This window comes from Elaeis guineensis, chromosome 2 (genome assembly GCF_000442705.2).
Source record: "Elaeis guineensis isolate ETL-2024a chromosome 2, EG11, whole genome shotgun sequence".
NCBI lineage: Eukaryota > Viridiplantae > Streptophyta > Magnoliopsida > Arecales > Arecaceae > Elaeis > Elaeis guineensis.
Window position 1 is genome coordinate 98935664 of NC_025994.2, and position 18337 is coordinate 98954000.

Sequence of the window (18337 nt, forward strand, 5' to 3'; positions counted from 1 at the left end):
ACGACGGCAATTTCATCGTTAAAGAAGCTAATGTTTCCGGGAGCTTTGCATGGCAGAGCTTCGACTACCCTTCCGACACTCTGCTCCCCGGGATGAAATTGGGGTGGAACCTAACGAGTGGCCTCAATCGAAACCTCACATCATGGATCAGTCCTACCGACCCAGCGCCAGGCCCCTACACCATGGCTGTGGATCTCCATGGCGACCCCCAGTTGATTTTGTGGGAAGGCTCAGACTGGCTGTGGCGAGGCGGGCCATGGAACGGGAAAATCTTTAGTGGCGTCCCGGATATATTGCGCTATAATATCTTCATACTGGCCTTTGTCATGAAGAATGACGAGGTCTTCTACATGTACAACACCACCAGCACGTCGTTCATCGTAAGGGTTACCGTGAACTACACTGGTGTTGTCCAACGCCTTGTCTGGATTGATGACAGCCAAATGTGGAGCATCTACATGTCTGAGCCAAAAGACCAATGCGAGCATATGACACAGTGTGGGGCTTACGGGATCTGTAATATGGACGACTCACCAATGTGTAGTTGCTTGCAGGGGTTTAAGCCTAGGTCGCCAACAAATTGGAACCTTAGAGATGGAAAAGATGGGTGTGCTAGGATGACGGAGCTGGACTGTCGGAGCGGGACTGATGGGTTTGTGACGATAAAGGAGGTAAAGCTGCCGGACACATCCAGGTCGACGATGGACAGGAGCATGGGACTGGATGAGTGTAGGGCTACTTGCTTGAGAAATTGTTCATGCACGGCCTATGCTAGTGCTGATGTGAATGGGACCGGCTGCATAATTTGGACAACGGAGCTCACTGATATTAGAGTGTATTCCTTTGGTGGACAGGATCTCTATGTCCGACTAGCAGCAGCTGATCTAGGTATGTACTGTTTTATTTATTGAGGTCAGCAAATGAACACTAAAAAGATTTATTACATTGGATCAGCGCAAGCTGGAAATTGGCAGATGTCTGCATCGTCGGTTCCGATGCTGGTGTCGAATTCGATGCTGTGCCAGTTTATACTGGTTCAAGGGTGGACTTGTACCGTCAATAGGATGTATGTAGCCGAGTTTGTATTGTTTGGTGTCAGTCGGGTTTTGCACATTTGTTAGCTATAGCAGACACACCGATAGGTGCTAACTCGGACGCCGACTTTTTGACTTTAGTGTCGGCTCCTTTATCGTAATTTTGAAAATTGAGCTGGGTAGTGGTTGGGACTTGAAATGGGCTGGGCCCACTTCTCTTTCCGACTCCATCTCAATTTCTCTTTTTCTTTTTCTGTAGCTTATCCCTAGAAGCTTTTGAAAATAATTCCAGCAAGAGCCCGGCCTTAGCACAAACTCAGATCTGACCGGAACATGATTGGGCTGGCCCAAATAATCCATTAGGGCTGAAAACTGAGCTAGTTCAAACCCACTTGAAGTTTAATCTTTCATTTTGTAGCTTCACTTTTTTTGATGGAATGCTATATGTTTACGTTAGCAACCATCTGACGAATTTTTCCAGAATAATGATCAAGCTAGTTAAGCCACAAAATAGGCTCAGACTGGTTTACTTATTAGACGGACCACTGGACCAGCCCAGTAGTAACTAGCCCCATTACTTCCTTGTGTTTAAACAATTCAAGATCAAACAAGGGGTGTGTTGGGTATAAAATACCCACAGCCGAAGTCCTCAGTGGAATCGACTACATGACAACTCCGTCCGGACTCCTACGGGAGTCGGGCTCCGTCACCGACAACTCCAACAGCTACGAGCAGACTCCGTCCGAACTCCTACGGGAGCCGGACTCCGCCGCCGACATCGACTACAGGACAGCTCCGCCCGGACTCCTACGGGAGCCGGGCTCCGTCCTCAGCATCAACCGCCGGTAGGCCTCGTCCGGACTCCTACGGGAGCCAGACCTCCCCTCTGACTTTAATTGCAGGGAGACTCCGCCCGGACTCTTATGGGAGCCGGGCTTCATCCTCGACGCCAACAACTTCAGCCGCAAGCAGACTCCGCCCGGACTCCTACGGGAGTCGGGCTCCGCCCCCGACATCGACTACAGGACAGCTCCGCCCGGACTCCTACGGGAGTCGGGCTCCGTCCTCAGCGTCAACTGCTGGTAAGCCCCGTCCGGACTCCTACGGGAGCCGGACTTCGCCTTTAACCTTGACTGCAGGAAAACTTCGCCCGGACTCCCACGGGAGCCGGGCTTCGTCCTCAACGTTAACTGCTGGTAAGCCTTGTCCGGACTCCGACGGGAGCCGGACTTCGTCTTTAACCTTGATTGCAGGAAGACTTCGCCCGGACTCCTACGGGAGCCGGGCTCCGTCCTCAGTTCCAACGGCCGCAGACAGTCTTCGTCCGGACCTCTACGGTGGCCGGACTCCGACCACTGCCGACAGATCAGCACTCCCAGGCCACAATCACGGCCACGATTCTGCTACATTTTCTGCGGCGGATTCCGCGCAGCTCCACCACTCCCTGACAGGCCACAGTAACGGTCGCAGCCCTGCTCCACTCTCTGCGGCGGACCTTGCGCGACCCCATTACTCTCTGACAGGCTGTATCAACGGTCATGATTCTGCTCCGCTCCCTGCGGCAGGTGTTGCGTGACTCTACTATTTCATGGCAGGCCGCAATAACGGCCACGATCCTGCTCCACTCCTCGCAAATGATTTCACGTGGCGAGCTACGGCGGTAGCCACGATTCCGCTCCACTACCCTTCGCAATAAAGTCCCCCTGACTACGAGCGGCCCACTACCAGACGGTTACAAACGTCGCCATCAATCTGTTACCTCCTCCGCCTATAAAAGGGGGACCCAGATTCGTTATCCTATAAGCTCATTTCTTATCTCAAAACTCTGCTAAATTCTCCGTTCGAGCACTCCATTCTTGTTGAGGCAGAGAACTGACTTGAGCGTCGGAGGGTCTTGCCGGAGCAACCCCACCTCTGATTTAGACTTCCTTTGCAGGTCCCGGCGGCGACCGCAACTTCCCCGACTCCAGCTTCTCCGGCGCAAGCAGATTTTTACACCAACAGGATTGGCGCTAGAAGGAGGGCGGAACCTCCACAGTACCCTTGTTCTTAAAGGAGCGCTCAACGGATCCACTTCCGGCCATCTTTTCCGACATCCACTCCTCCTTCCCTCATCCGATGCCTTCTCACGAGGCCTTTGCACAACTGCCTCCGGCTATGGTCGCCGATAAGGAGTGGCCGGATGACCGGCCCCTGTCGGATTCCATCAATGCCATCTCGGGGGAATCCCGGCAAGAGGCAACCAACATACCAGCTGCATCCTCCAAGCGGCAAAAAGTTGAAGAGCCCATAACTTTTATCGAAGAAGACACCCAGAGAGTCCAATTCCCTCATAATGACGCGGTCGTAGTTTCTCTGAATATAGCAAATTACGATATCCGTCGCATTCTCATCGACAACGAAAGTTCGGCCGACATCTTGTTCTACGATGCCTTTTCAAGGATGTCTGCTCTTGGCGGTCATCTGAGACCGATTTGCTCCCCCTTGATAGGGTTTACCAGTGACACCGTTCTGACGGAGGGAATGATAGCTCTGACTGTGGCCGCGGGTCAGCATCCAAAGCAGTCCAGGGCTCTGGTGAATTTCTTGGTGGTAAAGGCGCCATCCACTTACAATGCAATCCTTGGCCGACCCGGCCTCAATGCTCTCAGAGCTGTCGTTTCAACCTACCATTTGAAATTGAAGTTCCCCACCAACCAGGGGATCGGAGAGGTCCGGGGAGACCAAGCCCTGGCCAGACATTGCTACAACATTGCCTTGCAAAGAAGCGACCGGGCTGACCCCTATCCCGTCGATGGATTGGATGCTCGCGACGACCTCACCGAAGAAAGGGGCGACCCAATCGAAGATCTGGTACCAGTCCCCCTGAATGATGGGAACGCGGAGCATGTGGTGTTAATTGGCTCCAGCCTGGGGGAGGAGGTGCGGACGCATCTTATTGATTTCCTCTGAAGGAATGCGGAGTTTTTGCTTGAGTTCCGGCGGACATGCCAGGGATTGACACGGAAGTCATGGAACATCGTCTGGTGGTCGATCCTAAGCATCGACCGACAAAAAAAAAATCTGAAATCATGCCCCAGAGAGACAGAGGGTGATAGCTGAGGAAGTGGATAAGCTTCTCAAGGTCGGATTCATTAAGGAAGTCAATTATCTTGATTGGATTTTCAATGTTGTTTTGGTCAAGAAAGCAAACGGCAAGTGGAGGATGTGTATAGACTTCAAAAAGCTGAATAAGACTTGTCCAAAGGACAGCTACCCCCTGCCCAGAATCGATCAATTGGTTGACGCTACCTCAGGCCATGAGCTCCTCACTTTTATGGACGCGTTCTCCGGCTATAATCAAATTAGAATGGCGTCAGAAGATGAAGAAAAGATAGCTTTCATCACTAATCGCGGCCTCTACTGCTACAGGGTCATGCCATTCGGCCTCAAGAATGCGGGCGCAACCTACCAACGGCTAGTGAACAAAATTTTCAAAGAGCAGATCGGCCGAAACATGGAGGTCTACGTGGACGATATGCTTGTAAAAAGCAAGTCCTCCAGAGATCATGTCGCCGACCTTGAGAAAACCTTTGACGCTCTTCGAAAGTACAGAATGAAGCTGAACCCAACTAAATGCGCTTTTGGGGTAACCTCAGGGAAATTCCTGAGCTTCATGGTATCAGGGCGCGGGATTGAGGCCAATCCAGAGAAAATTTGCGCTATCCAAGAGATGACCGCCCCAAAGTCGATCAAGGAGGTTCAGCGCCTCACAGGGAGGATAGCGGCTCTTAATCGCTTCGTCGCGAGGTCGGCTGAACGATGTTTGCCCTTCTTTCAAACCCTCAAGCAGCCGAAGAACTTCTGTTGGACCTCTGAATGCCAACAGGCGTTCGAAGAATTAAAAAACTACCTCAGCCTACCCCCGCTGCTGGCAAAGCCTGAACCTGGGGAGGAATTATTTTTATACCTGGCGATCTCTCTCATGGCCCTTGCGGCCGTCCTTATCAAAGAAGAAACGAAAGTCCAGCGACCAGTCTACTACATTAGCCGCACGCTAAGGGACGCCGAGAGCAGGTACACCAAATTAGAAAAACTGACCTACGCCTTGTTGGTTGCAGCTCGGAGGCTCCGACCCTACTTTCAAGGGCACACCGTGACGCTACTCACCGATCAGCCGATCAAGGCGGTTTTGCACCGGGCTGACGCCTCCGAAAGAATGGCAAAATGGGCGATCGAGCTCACAGAATTCGACATCAACTACAGACTTAGACCAGCAGTAAAGGTCAAAATATTGGCAGATTTCATAGTGGAGTGCACCATCCCAAAGGAGGCCGAACCTGAGCAAAGCAAGGGTGACGACCTAAAGTCTCAACCGAATTCCCCCAACGAAGAAGCCAATCCCTCCGATTGCTTTTGGACCCTCTATGTGGACGGATCTTTCAACATGGCGGGTGCGGGTGCAGGCCTGATTTTGGTCAGCCCGGAGGGAGTCATCGCAGAGTACGCTCTGCGTTTCGAGTTTTCGCAACAAACAATGGAGCAGAATATGAAGCTCCGATCGCAGGATTAAGGATCGCCAAAAAGCTGGGAATAGGTCAACTCCGGGTACATAGTGACTCCCAACTAGTGGTGGGACAAGTCAGCGGGAGTTATGAAGCGCGGGAGGACAGTATGACCAAATATCTTGAGAAAGTAAAAGAGCTTACCCCCGCCTTTAGCAGTTTCGACATTAGGCAGATTCCAAGGCTGGAGAATACCAGAGCCGATCTTCTCTCCAAGTTGGCGACATCGGTCCCGGCCGAATTGCCCAAAGGCATCCTTTTTGAAGTTCTGAAACATCCGAGTACGGAAGAATCGCAGCCCGTAATGAAGGTCGACCACGAGCCCAGGTAGGTCAACCCGCTGATAACCTATCTCAGAGATGGAGTTCTCCCTCAGGATGCGAAAGAAGCTTAGAAGCTCCGAAATCAAGTCTCTCGGTACATCCTTTATGAGGGCAAATTGTACAAAAGATCATACTCCTTGCCCCTCTTAAGATGCCTCCGACCCTCGAAAGCTGACTACGCTTTGTGGGAAGTGCACGAGGGAGCTTGCGGAAGCCATTTGGGAGCCAGATCTTTATCCCACAAGTTACTCCGCCAAGGATACTACTGGCCAACGATGCATCATGATTCGATTGAGTATGTCAAAAAGTGCGATCGATGCCAGAGATACGCCAACGTCCAGAGACAGCCCGCCACCGAGCTCACACCTTTGAGTGCCCCATGGCCTTTTGCACAGTGGGGGATGGACATCCTTGGCCCCTTTCCCATGGCGTCCGGACAGAGGAAGTTCCTCCTTGTAGCGATCGACTACTTCACCAAATGGGTTGAAGCCGAACCACTAGCAAAAATCACAGAAGCGAAAGTGCAAGATTTCGTCTGAAAGTCAATTGTGTGCAGGTTCGGTTTACCTAGAACCCTAATCACTGATAATGGACGATAATTCGCGGGAGCAAGATTCGCCGAATTCTGTGAAGATCTAAACATCTCCCACCACTTCACTTCAGTAGCCCATCCTCAGGCGAACGGCGAAGCTGAGGTGACTAACAGAACCCTTTTGCAGGGGATTAAGACAAGGCTTGAAAAAGCAAAAGAAACTTGGACGGACGAGCTTTATCATGTGCTATGGGCGTATCGAACTACCCAGAGGTTACCTACGGGGGAGACCCCCTTTGCTTTAGCCTTCGGAACGGAAGCCGTCATCCCGATCGAGCTTAAACTCCCGTCGGCACGAGTCGTGGCATTCGACCAACACCAAAATTCACAAGGTCTTAGAGCCAACCTCGACCTGCTGGAAGAAAGACGGGAGATCGCTCAGGTTCGAATGGCAGCCTACAGACAAAAAGTTGCTCGATATTACAACGCCCGGGTCAAGAACAAAGCCTTTAAAGTGGGAGATCTAGTGCTTCGACGATCTGCTGTCTCGCAACCTCAGGACCGGGAGAAGCTCGTCCCAAACTGGGAGGGACCTTATGAGGTCAAAGAAGTAGTCCGGCCCGGAACTTATTATCTTAAGGAGCTCGGAGGGGCCGACCTCCCACGACCATGGAGCTCAGAAAACTTGCGGATGTACTACCAGTAACTTCACTTTAATCAATGATCGCATACCCATACGTCTTTGGATAATTCAAATAAACTGTATCAAAAACAAAAGGGCAACCTCATAAAGCTGAAGGCCCGGTTCCATTTAGACCGGATGGGGGGAGAGGCCTTACAACGCCCATATGTGCCCCCACAGCCCTGTTAGGGACAGGAGGAGAACCTCGCCCTAACTTGAGCAAAGTCGAAGGCCCGGTTTCATTTAGACCGGATGGGGGGAGAGGCCTTACAACGCCCATATGTGCCCCCACAGCCCTGTTAGGGACAGGAGGAGAACCTCGCCCTAACTTGAGCAAAGTCGAATGCCCGGTTTCATTTAGACCGGATTGGGGGAGAGGCCTTACAACGCCCATATGTGCCCCCACAGCCCTGTTAGGGACAGGAGGAGAACCTCGCCCTAACTTGAGCAAAGTCGAAGGCCCGGTTCCATTCAGACCGGATGGGGGGAGAGGCCCTACAACACCCATATGTGCCCCAGCAACCATGTCAGGAGCAGGAGGAGGACCTCGTCCTGACATGAACAAAGTTAAAGGCCCGGCTCTTTTAGACCGGATGGGGGGGAGAGGCCCTGCAATGCCCATATGCGCCACCCCCCCAAGAGGAAAGCCTTGCCCTAGCTTGAGCAACTTCGACCGGTGGTAAGCCCAGCCCGGACTCCTACGGGAGCCGGGCTTCGTCACCGACTTTGACTACATGACGGCTCCGCCTGGACTCCTACGGGAGCCGGGTTCCATCACCGACATCGACTACAGGACAGCTCCGCTCGGACTCCTACGGGAGCTGGACTCCGCCGACAACAGCGACTACCGGTAAGCCTTGACCGGACTCCTACGGGAGCCGGACTTCGCCTATGACTTTGATTGCAGGAAGACTTCGCCCCGACTCCTACAGGAGCCGGGCTCTGTCCACGATGCCGAGAAAGGCTCCGCCCGGACTCCTACAGGAGCCGGGCTCCGCCCACAACTCTAACTCCGAGAGGGATTCTCCGTTTGGACTCCCACGGGAGCCGAACTTCGCCTCGGCCTTAGCGGAGAAAGACTCCAAGCGAAAAAAGAAGGCAATGGATTGCAACAGTGACGATTGGAAAACAAACAGCGCCCGAGGGTGACAGAGGCTCGGATCCTCGAATTCAAACCTTGGGAGGGACCCCGGACCCGAATGACCCCAAGCGAACCTGCAGCCATTGACAGAATGACAACCGGGTATCCTCGAACGGCGTAAAAGTCGAAAAGGAGCTCGGCAAATAACAACCCTGCACGAATAAAAGAGGTCGTTGATGACCTTAAGACGACGTGAAAAAGACAAAAGAAAAATGAAGAAGTTCGACAGACAACTATTCGATGCAAGGTACAGACAAGGTAACAAAATTTTCTCTTCATTTAATAAGATATACGTTACAGGACCCGGTGGGTCGGGGGGAAAAAAAAAAAAAAAGAGATATACATCATTGCGAGCCTCGCGAGTACGGCTTGGAAAGGATATACCAGAGGCCGCTCCAAGCTACGAACTCCTCTTCCCGTCTCTGTCCTCCTCAGCCGCGTTCTCCAGTGCGTGTAGCAGACCTATCGGCTCTCGTCCCGTCTCACTTCACTCCATCTCCGAAATCCCAACCCTAGGGGGAAAAGGGTGGGATAGATTTTCGGGGGCTGTAAAGGCAACGACGGCAGTGACGAAGACCTGTTTCAAGAAGAGCCGGAGTCACTTTGGAGGCAGCGGCGATGTCAAGGATATGCTCCACCTCCGAATGCTCCGCGACAGCCGCCTCCCAACATGTTCCGGCAAGGTCGGCATGCGCTACTTCCACCGTCCCCGCAACAAGTTCCACTACCCCACCATCGACGCCGACCGCTTCTGGTCCCTCGGCCCCGACGGCATCAAGGATCCCGCCACAGCTTGTGACGGCGGCTCTACTCTCTTGACCGGTATCACCCCGCCTTGCTACTCCGAAATTCTCGGGCAGAATAACTTTATCGGCGGCCCCCGTTATTAAACCCCTGTTGTTGAAGGAATTCTTCCTTGAGCCTCCTCTGAAACGACGGGGATCCTCACCGATCGCTGTTCTCCTCCTCGCCTTCCTCCAAGCCCTAGATATCCCTTCAAGGAGGGCCTCCGGGGTAGAAGACATGGTGTGGGAACCCTCAGAGAAGAAGCGGGGGGCTGAAGAAGGCAGGGACTGGTGCAAGGGAAGTAGCTGAGTAGCTAGGCTCTCAGGTGAAAGAAATGTACCATCCTATCGACAGGATGAGGCCATGAAGGAAGATTAGGGGGTTTAAATAGCCGACGGATCCTAGCGCAGTTATGGCGGCAGGTGCTCCTGGGCCAACTGGTGCATGCCACGCGTCCCGCATGTCACCTTCACCGCTATCGAGGGTTGACCGTTCACGAATTTTCGTAGCATGACGCTTGGGATCGCGTTCTGGCAGGGGTTCCGAAAAGACTCTTCAGGTCGCCTTCACCGAAAAATGGGCTCTGACGTGCACACATTAAATGCCAAAATATTTGGGGGCGGCAGTGCACAGGATGCGAGGGGACGGCTTCGGCTGTGCCCATCCCTCTGTACTTCCTACGTTCGAGATTCAAACTCGAAAGTAGGGGGACTAGTGTTGGGTATAAAATACCCACAGCCGAAGTCCTCAGTGGAATCGACTACATGACAACTCCGCCCGGACTCCTACGGGAGCCGGGCTCCGTCACCGACAACTCCAACAGCTACGAGCAGACTCCGCCCGGACTCCTACGGGAGTCGGGCTCCGCCGCCGACATCGACTACAGGACAGCTCCGCCCGGACTCCTACGGGAGCCGGGCTCCGTCCTCAGCATCAACCGCCGGTAGGCCTCGTTCGGACTCCTACGGGAGCCGGACCTCCCCTCTGACTTTAATTGCAGGGAGACTCCGCCCGGACTCTTATGGGAGCCGGGCTTCATCTTCGACACCAACAACTTCAGCCGCAAGCAGACTCCGCCCGGACTCCTACGGAAGCCGGGCTCCGCCCCCGACATCGACTACAAGACAGCTCCGCCCGGACTCCTACGGGAGCCGGGCTCCGTCCTCAGCGTCAACTGCTGGTAAGCCCCGTCCGGACTCCTACGGGAGCCGGACTTCGCCTTTAACCTTGACTGCAGGAAAACTTCGCCCGGACTCCCACGGGAGCCGGACTTCGTCCTCAACGTTAACTGCTGGTAAGCCTTGTCCGGACTCCGACGGGAGCCGGACTTCGCCTTTAACCTTGATTGCAGGAAGACTTCGCCCGGACTCCTACGGGAGCCGGGCTCCGTCCTCAGTTCCAACGGCTGCAGACAGTCTTCGTCCGGACCTCTACGGTGGCCGGACTCCGACCACTGTCGAACTTCAGCCGACAGATCAGCACTCCCAGGCCACAATCACGGCCACGATTTTGCTACATTTCCTACGGCGGATTCCGCGCAGCTCCACCACTCCCTGACAGGCCACAGTAACGGTCGCAGCCCTGCTCCACTCTCTGCGGCGGACCCTGCGCGACCCCATTACTCTCTGACAGGCTGTATCAACGGTCATGATTCTGCTCCGCTCCCTGCGGCAGGTGTTGCGTGACTCCACTATTTCATGGCAGGCCGCAATAACGGCCACGATCCTGCTCCACTCCTCGCAACTGATTCCACGTGGCGAGCTACGGCGGTAGCCACGATTCCGCTCCACTACCCTTCGCAATAAAGTCCCCCTGACTATGAGCGGCCCACTACCAGACGGTTACAAACGTCGCCATCAATCCGTTACCTCCTCCGCCTATAAAAGGGGGACCCAGATACGTTATCCTATAAGCTCATTTCTTATCTCAAAACTCTGCTAAATTCTCCGTTCGAGCACTCCATTCTTGTTGAGGCAGAGAACTGACTTGAGCGTCGGAGGATCTTGCCGGAGCAATCCCACCTCCGGTTTAGACTTCCTTTGCAGTTCCCGGCGGCGACCGCGACTTCTCCGACTCCAGCTTCTCCGGCGCAAGTAGATTTTTGCACCAACAGGGTGCATGTTATCCGCCGCATTTATGCCCTGAGATTTGGATTGGTGGACTGAACTTGGACCATGTGATAATTTTTTGTCGGACTGAATGACTATACATTGAGGATGATAGCCTTGAATTTTGGCTCCATTTCGGGCCTTTTTGAAAATTGGACTCAAGTTGGGCCTAGCCACTCAAGTTTTGTTTGAAAAATAAACGGCTTCTATATTTAAGCCCAAATATGATATGAGCTCTTTTAAGCCTTGCCCATAGCCAACCTGCAGTCGGCCTGGCTCGATGGGCCTCACTTGGCTAGACCTATTTCCAGCCCTATTTGTAGTAGGGTATGAATCATGTCTTCCCTTGCATGGATTGCAGATGGACTAGGTCCTGTTTTTGCCCATGAACAGCTAAACATGTTCCAAAATATATGATTGCTCGAATGAATTTTTTATATTTCATAGTTTTACACTAAGACTCTTACAGTAGCATTTTTATTTATTTATATTTTTAAAACAATCACGTTTCCCATTTAAATCCTAATAGAAACTCTTTTTCTTACCTTTACACACAGCTCTTATTATACCCATAGAATAATCCTACATCCAACTATACATGGTAGGACTGGAAGCGGGTCCAGGCTACCCATAGGCACGTCGGGCTGGAATGCCTTCCGAATGGACCACAGGCTAGGCTTGAGTAAATTCTGACCAAGTTTGGAGTTAGATTTAGAGTCCTAGACATTTTGGGCCACGAAGACTCATCTGAAAGGAACCTTTAAGTAGGGTCGCTCAAAACATGATGCTTTAGCCTCAAATTATAACTTTCAGTCTTGTCCCCATTTAAAAGTTTTGTAAAAATCCCAAACTCAAACCAAATAATTGATAATTTGGTCTCACCCATTTCAAACTCAGGCTAAGTCGAGCAACCAATATTCATTCCAATTTATATGTGGGACTTATTGATGCTCTAAAAACAAAAAAAGTTCCTGAAGAACCAAAACGGAAAACAAAGAAAGGCTTATCATGCACTTATATGACGGTCCTAATTATGTTTCAGGTCCAGGATCAGATCACTCACATTCACGTACCATAGCTGGGATTGTGGTGGGCTTTGTTGTGGGGATTCTACTGTTTGTTTCGGTGGGTATTTGCACTTGGATAAAGAGGAGAAGAGCAGGTAAAATTAGTCCACCTCATAATATGTAACCATAACATCATGAGTGGTTATTACTTATTATTTGTGATTACTGCAAAGCTTCCTTAGGTGCCATTCCCTTCGCTGGTCACCGCAACAACAAATGCAAGGAAGGCAAGGACTGGGAGCTTCCTTTATTTGATTTGGGGACAATCATTGCAGCGACCAACAATTTCTCAATCAAAAACAAGCTTGGAGAAGGTGGCTTCGGCCCCGTGTACCAGGTATTTTCTTAGTTTACTAACTGAGTTTAGTACGATGTCACTTTGTAGGTCCCAGTCGATGTAGGGTGCTAATCACAATGTTGCGTTCAGGGCTTTTGAATGTTTGATATTGCCTCTAGATTTAGTACTCTTTTAAGTATAGCAATGCTGAATGCGGTGAATTCAGGGAAAGCTTGGGGAGGAACAAGAAATAGCCGTGAAGAGGCTTTCAAAGACTTCAGCGCAGGGCATTGATGAATTCATGAATGAAGTGATGCTGATTGCCGAGCTTCAGCATCGAAATCTAGTTCGGCTTCTAGGTTGCTGCACTCAGGGAGAGGAAAGGATGCTGGTATATGAATACATGCCTAATAAAAGCTTGGACACCTTCCTATTTGGTTTGTTAATCTTCTGCCCTCTTCTTTGTCTTTGTCTCCTGTCCTTTATTAAATTAAGAAAATCACAGTATAATTATACCTTGTAATATTTAGTTCAAGAGTTCAAGAAAATATTTTGCTCAATAAATACCAACCTTTGCCTTGAATCAATAACTCACTTTTGCTGGTAAAATGGAAGATTACTGGAAATCAAGACACTATAGTTGGGCACACTGATCATATGAAAATGAACTTTTAAGTAGGGTCACTCAAAACGACACGTTCTAAACTAAAATTAAAAGGTCTGAGTCATGACAATTAGAGTGTGGCTGGCCTTGTGGAGGTAGCCAACTTCATGGAGCTTAAGTATGTCATATTATTCTTCTGAATCTATTGCCATATTGTAATCAATCTTTGAAGAAAAGTAAATGCCAGGTTTTAACTCTAACTAGCATATTTTCCTTTCAAAAAAAAAGAAAAGAAAAAAAAACTCTAAGTAGTATATTTGTTAGAATTTGTTTTACTCACAAGCTAAACGGGTGTGTAAGCTTGATTTATTTGCTACCAATTTAAAAAAAAAAAATCAAACTGAGGTGGATAGATATTTCATTTCTTTATTATTGATGCAAGCAAGGCTAACATAAAGCAAACATTGGGCAGATAAAGATAAAGCTGCATTATTGGATTGGCAAACCCGCTACAACATTATTGAAGGAATTGCTCAGGGTCTTCTCTATCTACACCGAGACTCTAGACTTAGAATTATTCATAGGGATCTCAAAGCTAGCAACATTCTTCTTGATGAAGATATGAATCCTAAAATATCAGACTTTGGCTTGGCAAGAATATTTAGAGGGGACGAGACGACACTAAATACTCAAAGAGTTGTGGGGACATAGTAAGTATTATTTACCTTTCATTATTGAGATATTTATTCTTCAGAAAAAAATTGTAACCACCTTAATGATAAATGCAGTGGATACATGTCTCCTGAGTATGCCATGGATGGTGTCTTCTCAGTGAAATCTGATGTTTTTAGCTTTGGTGTCTTAGTACTTGAAATCATTAGTGGCAAGAAGAATAGAGGGGTTTCCATATCCGAGCATGAAGGAAACCTTCTAGCACATGTAAGATTGGGAAAAGAACAGTAAATCCTATTCATATATTCCTATTTTTTTTCTTTAAATCATGATAGCGATGTAATATTTTTTTCAGGCATGGAGTTTATGGATGGAAGGTAATTGCTTGAAACTAGTAGATGAATCAATCAGTAATTCAATTTCCATGGTGGAAGTCTTGAACTGTTTAAAGGTTGGCTTATTGTGCGTTCAAGAACATCCAAAAGACAGACCGACAATGTCCTCTGTGGTACTGATGTTGGGCAGCAAAAATGCATCCTTGCCAGATCCAAAACATCCTGGCTTTTTTCCAACAAGAGCATCCTCTGAAGTCGAGTCATCAAAAAGCAAGAAAGAATTGGATAGTATAAATAAATTATCAGTTACAATAGTAGAAGGTCGTTGACTATTAGATGGAGGTCGTAAAGTTTCTCATACCAGAAACAAACTATGAAAGTTCTCGGTCTTTCAATGACTATGCATTACTTTGATGGAACAACTTCGTCGTCCTCAACTATCTCAAGTCCTGTATCTCAGGTGTTGTATCACAAATCAGTGGTCCATTTTTGGCAGTTTGCTATATTAAGGGCTTGTTTGGATATTTCAACCCAAAATCTGATAGAATTCATGGGTTGGATCGAGACAACTTGATAAGGTAGACTGCATTAAGTCTATATTTGTAAGAATCCAAAGAATTATTAGAGTGGTATTTCTTTGGGTATTTATAAAAATAAGCTTAATCTTGCCCAATTTAATTGGTTGTGTTGATTCAACCCACGAATCCCATGAGATTTTGGGCTTATACATCTAAACAGGCTTTGAGTGTGTTGAGTACGTTTTGAGTTTACAAGTTTAAAAGATTGAATTTAAATTGACTTTAGGCATCAGTGTAAGTTTAAATTGACTTATGACACTAATTATATGATTATTATAGAAATATCAGTTTGAATCTAAATCAGCTTATTTATATATATATCTTTTGTAATCCCATGGGAAGAGAGCAATTAAGCATCCAAAAGATTAGGTGTATTGGGGGCCTCAGGTTTGTGAGGAAATGTTATGGTCTATTATCTTTATTTCTTATTATAATGAAGCTTTTGCATCTTTTTTGCCCATGCACATGGGTTAATAAACTAAACCATATAAAAATTATGTGCTCTTATTCTTCTCTTTTTCTTCCGTTTTTCTCTTTTTCCTTCTTATTTCGTTATTCTACTTGTCTGTTTACAACATGATTTGGATAATTTTTTATTAATAATGGAAAAAAAAAGCTAAGAATACAAAGTATCATTCAGCCAAAAGATGGCAGGACTATAAATCGTCTAAATTTTAAAAGAAGAAGTGCTCAAATAGAGACTGTTGACCTTGAAAGGCTATGGGCCCATTGTAAAATGCAACACGGTAGCAACTTTCTTCCCCGTTGATAAAAGTAGCGACTTTGAGAACTTGAGCAAGTTGGCATAGCTTATTAATTTCCAAATGGGGACAGTTTTCATTGGAACCGGGGAATTCCAGCAAAGTTACAATCTTGAAATTTGATATCTTGTAGCTATCTCATCTAAATCCTAGAAAGCCTACTGGTCATATAGTAGTTTAGACAGCAGCTTTGCTGGAATTTAGATGAGACAGCAAACGTGGACTACATGAGCCCCCATCAACTTGGTCCAAGCCCAGTTGGGGAACTATTAGTTTGAACATTTGAGTCCAGCAGCTACCTACGATCCTCAATTGTCGTGATACGCTGATGCTCTCTAGTCCCCATTATTGAAAAAATAAGCATCAAGAAATAGGAATATATCTAAGAGACTTCTAAACACCAAGGGGGTTGGTTGGAGGGAGTGGGGGTCTGAAATCGGAATCGGAATGGGTGACTCCCATTCCAACCGTTTGATTGGGAGGAGTCTCATTCCGATTCCGGGATAGAATGGGAATGGCTCAATCTATATAGGACTCAATTCCTACTCTCCTCTATGGATTCAATTTTTTATTCCGACTTTGATTCCGATTTCGATTCCGGTTACGAACCAAACGCTTCGGGGAATTTGGCCATTCTGATTTCGATTCCAAATCATTCCGATTCCCATTCCTATTTTGATTCCGACTACGAACCAAATACCCCCAAGTGTAGTTGGAAGAGCTTCATCACTGCAAGATCAGATGTTATCTGCTGTCCAATTTGTTCAATGTCGAAATGATGGACCTTGATTAGCTGGTCATAGTATACCATGCGTTGCATGACAGTGGACCACCGTTAATCCATGTATCATGAACTTTCCAAAATTTATTGGTTGCACCAGGTCCACTAGCTCAATGATGGACTAGTCCAACCGCAAAACAATATGCACATACACTACCATGTTTCCTCCTCTATCTTTCCATCCCGAGCTATGTTTGATTTCTTACTTTGAACAAACATCACATCTATGGGCTGCTGCAAGAGGTTCTCTGGAAATGCAATGTAAGGGCCCGAACCATTGATTGGCCCAAAAGACACCACAGCCCTAAAATTTCCTCCATGTAAGTTTTAAAGCATGGGAAAAAAACTGGAAAAAAAAAAAAAGATGGAAAGAATCAGAATCCTTGAAGGAGTCCGACTTCTTCCGATTCTGGTGGATGGAGGGAATCAGGACTCCATTTCACTTTATTAAACTTGGAATTTGGCTATAAAAATCTATCTTCAACCCCTCCCTTTCCGTCAATCCAACCCCGAGATCTCATCAAAGCTGAGGTAAAGACTTTTGATCTTTTTTCTCTTCTCTTTTATGGTGCGAATGCTACCACTACCGACTAGATTGGAGTGATTAGTCATCAGATTTCATGATAGATGGGCATCCTCTATTTATTCTTTTTTGCCGCATCGATCATTATTATCGAATATGGGCCATGCTTAGATGGCCATGGGCCAGAGTCATTGGATCTACTAGCATTGGACCTAGCCGCCAGTACTGGGGATCGTCATAATAGGGGGTAGTCTGTCTTAAAGCCTTCTACTTTCTCTATTTTTTCAAGAAGAGAAGATATAAAAGAGAGAGATAAGAAAAAGTTAATAAGAAAAAACTCTTTTTCCTCTCTCTTTCCTTTCTTCTCATCAACACCTTTTTCTATCAATAATTTAAGAAACCAACCATGGGTCATGATATCTCTAGATTTGGATTGGCCCTAGGAGGGGTCTCAGACCGTGTTGTGTGATCAGGTTTTTGGGCTAATATTGTATTTATCTGAATTTGTATAATCTTCATTAGAGATCTTGAATGTTTATAATGCATATCTTTGAGGTCAAATTGGCTCTATAGGTGAGCAATTTTCGGGGTAAGATAGTATTATGTCAAATTCTCTATCTCCAAATTGGTAAACCAAGGAGCAAGTCGATATTCACCATACTTGGGTCTATCATCAAGAAAGATAAGGATTTTTTGATACAATCACCTACATTATTATGAAAAATTTTATTTATAATTATACCTATACGATTGTTATATATATATATATATCAACTCGTGTATCATATTAATGGATTGATGTTGTATGGTTCGTGATTAATTGGTGTTTAGTTATATATATTAGATTGAATAAGAAAAAAATCATGATTTAATATAATTGATAGGATGTGGGTGGCTTAGACTGGGATGTAGCATTGTATTTGGCCTATCACGGGTTGAAGTATAGTTGTAGTTAGTTTAATACTAGAAGAACAAACATTAATTACATAATTGTGAGAGTGAAAAAAAGAGGAGCATGTGGATCAGTTAGCCATATGTGAAATATGACATATCAGCCATGGATTGAGATATGATTTATGGTTGCCAGTCATGGATAGAAGTATGGTGTGTATTTGGCTTGCCACAGACTGGAGCATAGTTGTGACTAGTCCAGTGCTAAAATCAAATTAAGATAATAAACCGTATCTGACTGAATGATATCTGCACTAGTCGGCATATGTGAAATATAATACTTGTGATGTCAGCTGCAAGTTGAGATGTGATTGCATGCTGGCTACGGATGGAAATATGATGTATGTTTGGCCTACTGTGGGCCGAAGCATGAGTGGATCTAATCCAATTTTAGAGTGATAATATGGTCATGATCCAACATGTTAATCATATAATGAAAAGTAATTTCATTAGAATATTGTTGAATCGAATTATTGCTTATAAATCACATATATCTCAAGTTTTTTGTATGCTGATATGTATGCAACTGAGTAGTTATATGATTAGACTTGATATATATATATTGGCATGGCTTATATGTTTGTTTTATAGCATACGTATTGATATGTTGAGCATTATTAAAATTATTGATGCATGAA

At 47.1% G+C, this 18337-nt stretch overlaps 1 protein-coding gene across 1 annotated transcript in view; it reads left to right on the forward strand.

Moving 5' to 3' along the window:
• LOC140850940 (uncharacterized) overlaps positions 1 to 18337 on the forward strand; it is a 47919-nt gene that overhangs the window by 409 nt on the left and 29173 nt on the right. Inside the window, exons 1-7 of the mRNA XM_073251220.1 lie at positions 1 to 888; positions 12193 to 12312; positions 12391 to 12554; positions 12721 to 12931; positions 13571 to 13808; positions 13887 to 14037; positions 14126 to 14426. The exon at positions 1 to 888 is cut by the window's left edge and continues 409 nt beyond it. Coding sequence (XP_073107321.1) covers positions 1 to 888; positions 12193 to 12312; positions 12391 to 12554; positions 12721 to 12931; positions 13571 to 13808; positions 13887 to 14037; positions 14126 to 14426 — 2073 coding nt within the window. The remainder of the gene's footprint in view (positions 889 to 12192; positions 12313 to 12390; positions 12555 to 12720; positions 12932 to 13570; positions 13809 to 13886; positions 14038 to 14125; positions 14427 to 18337) is intronic.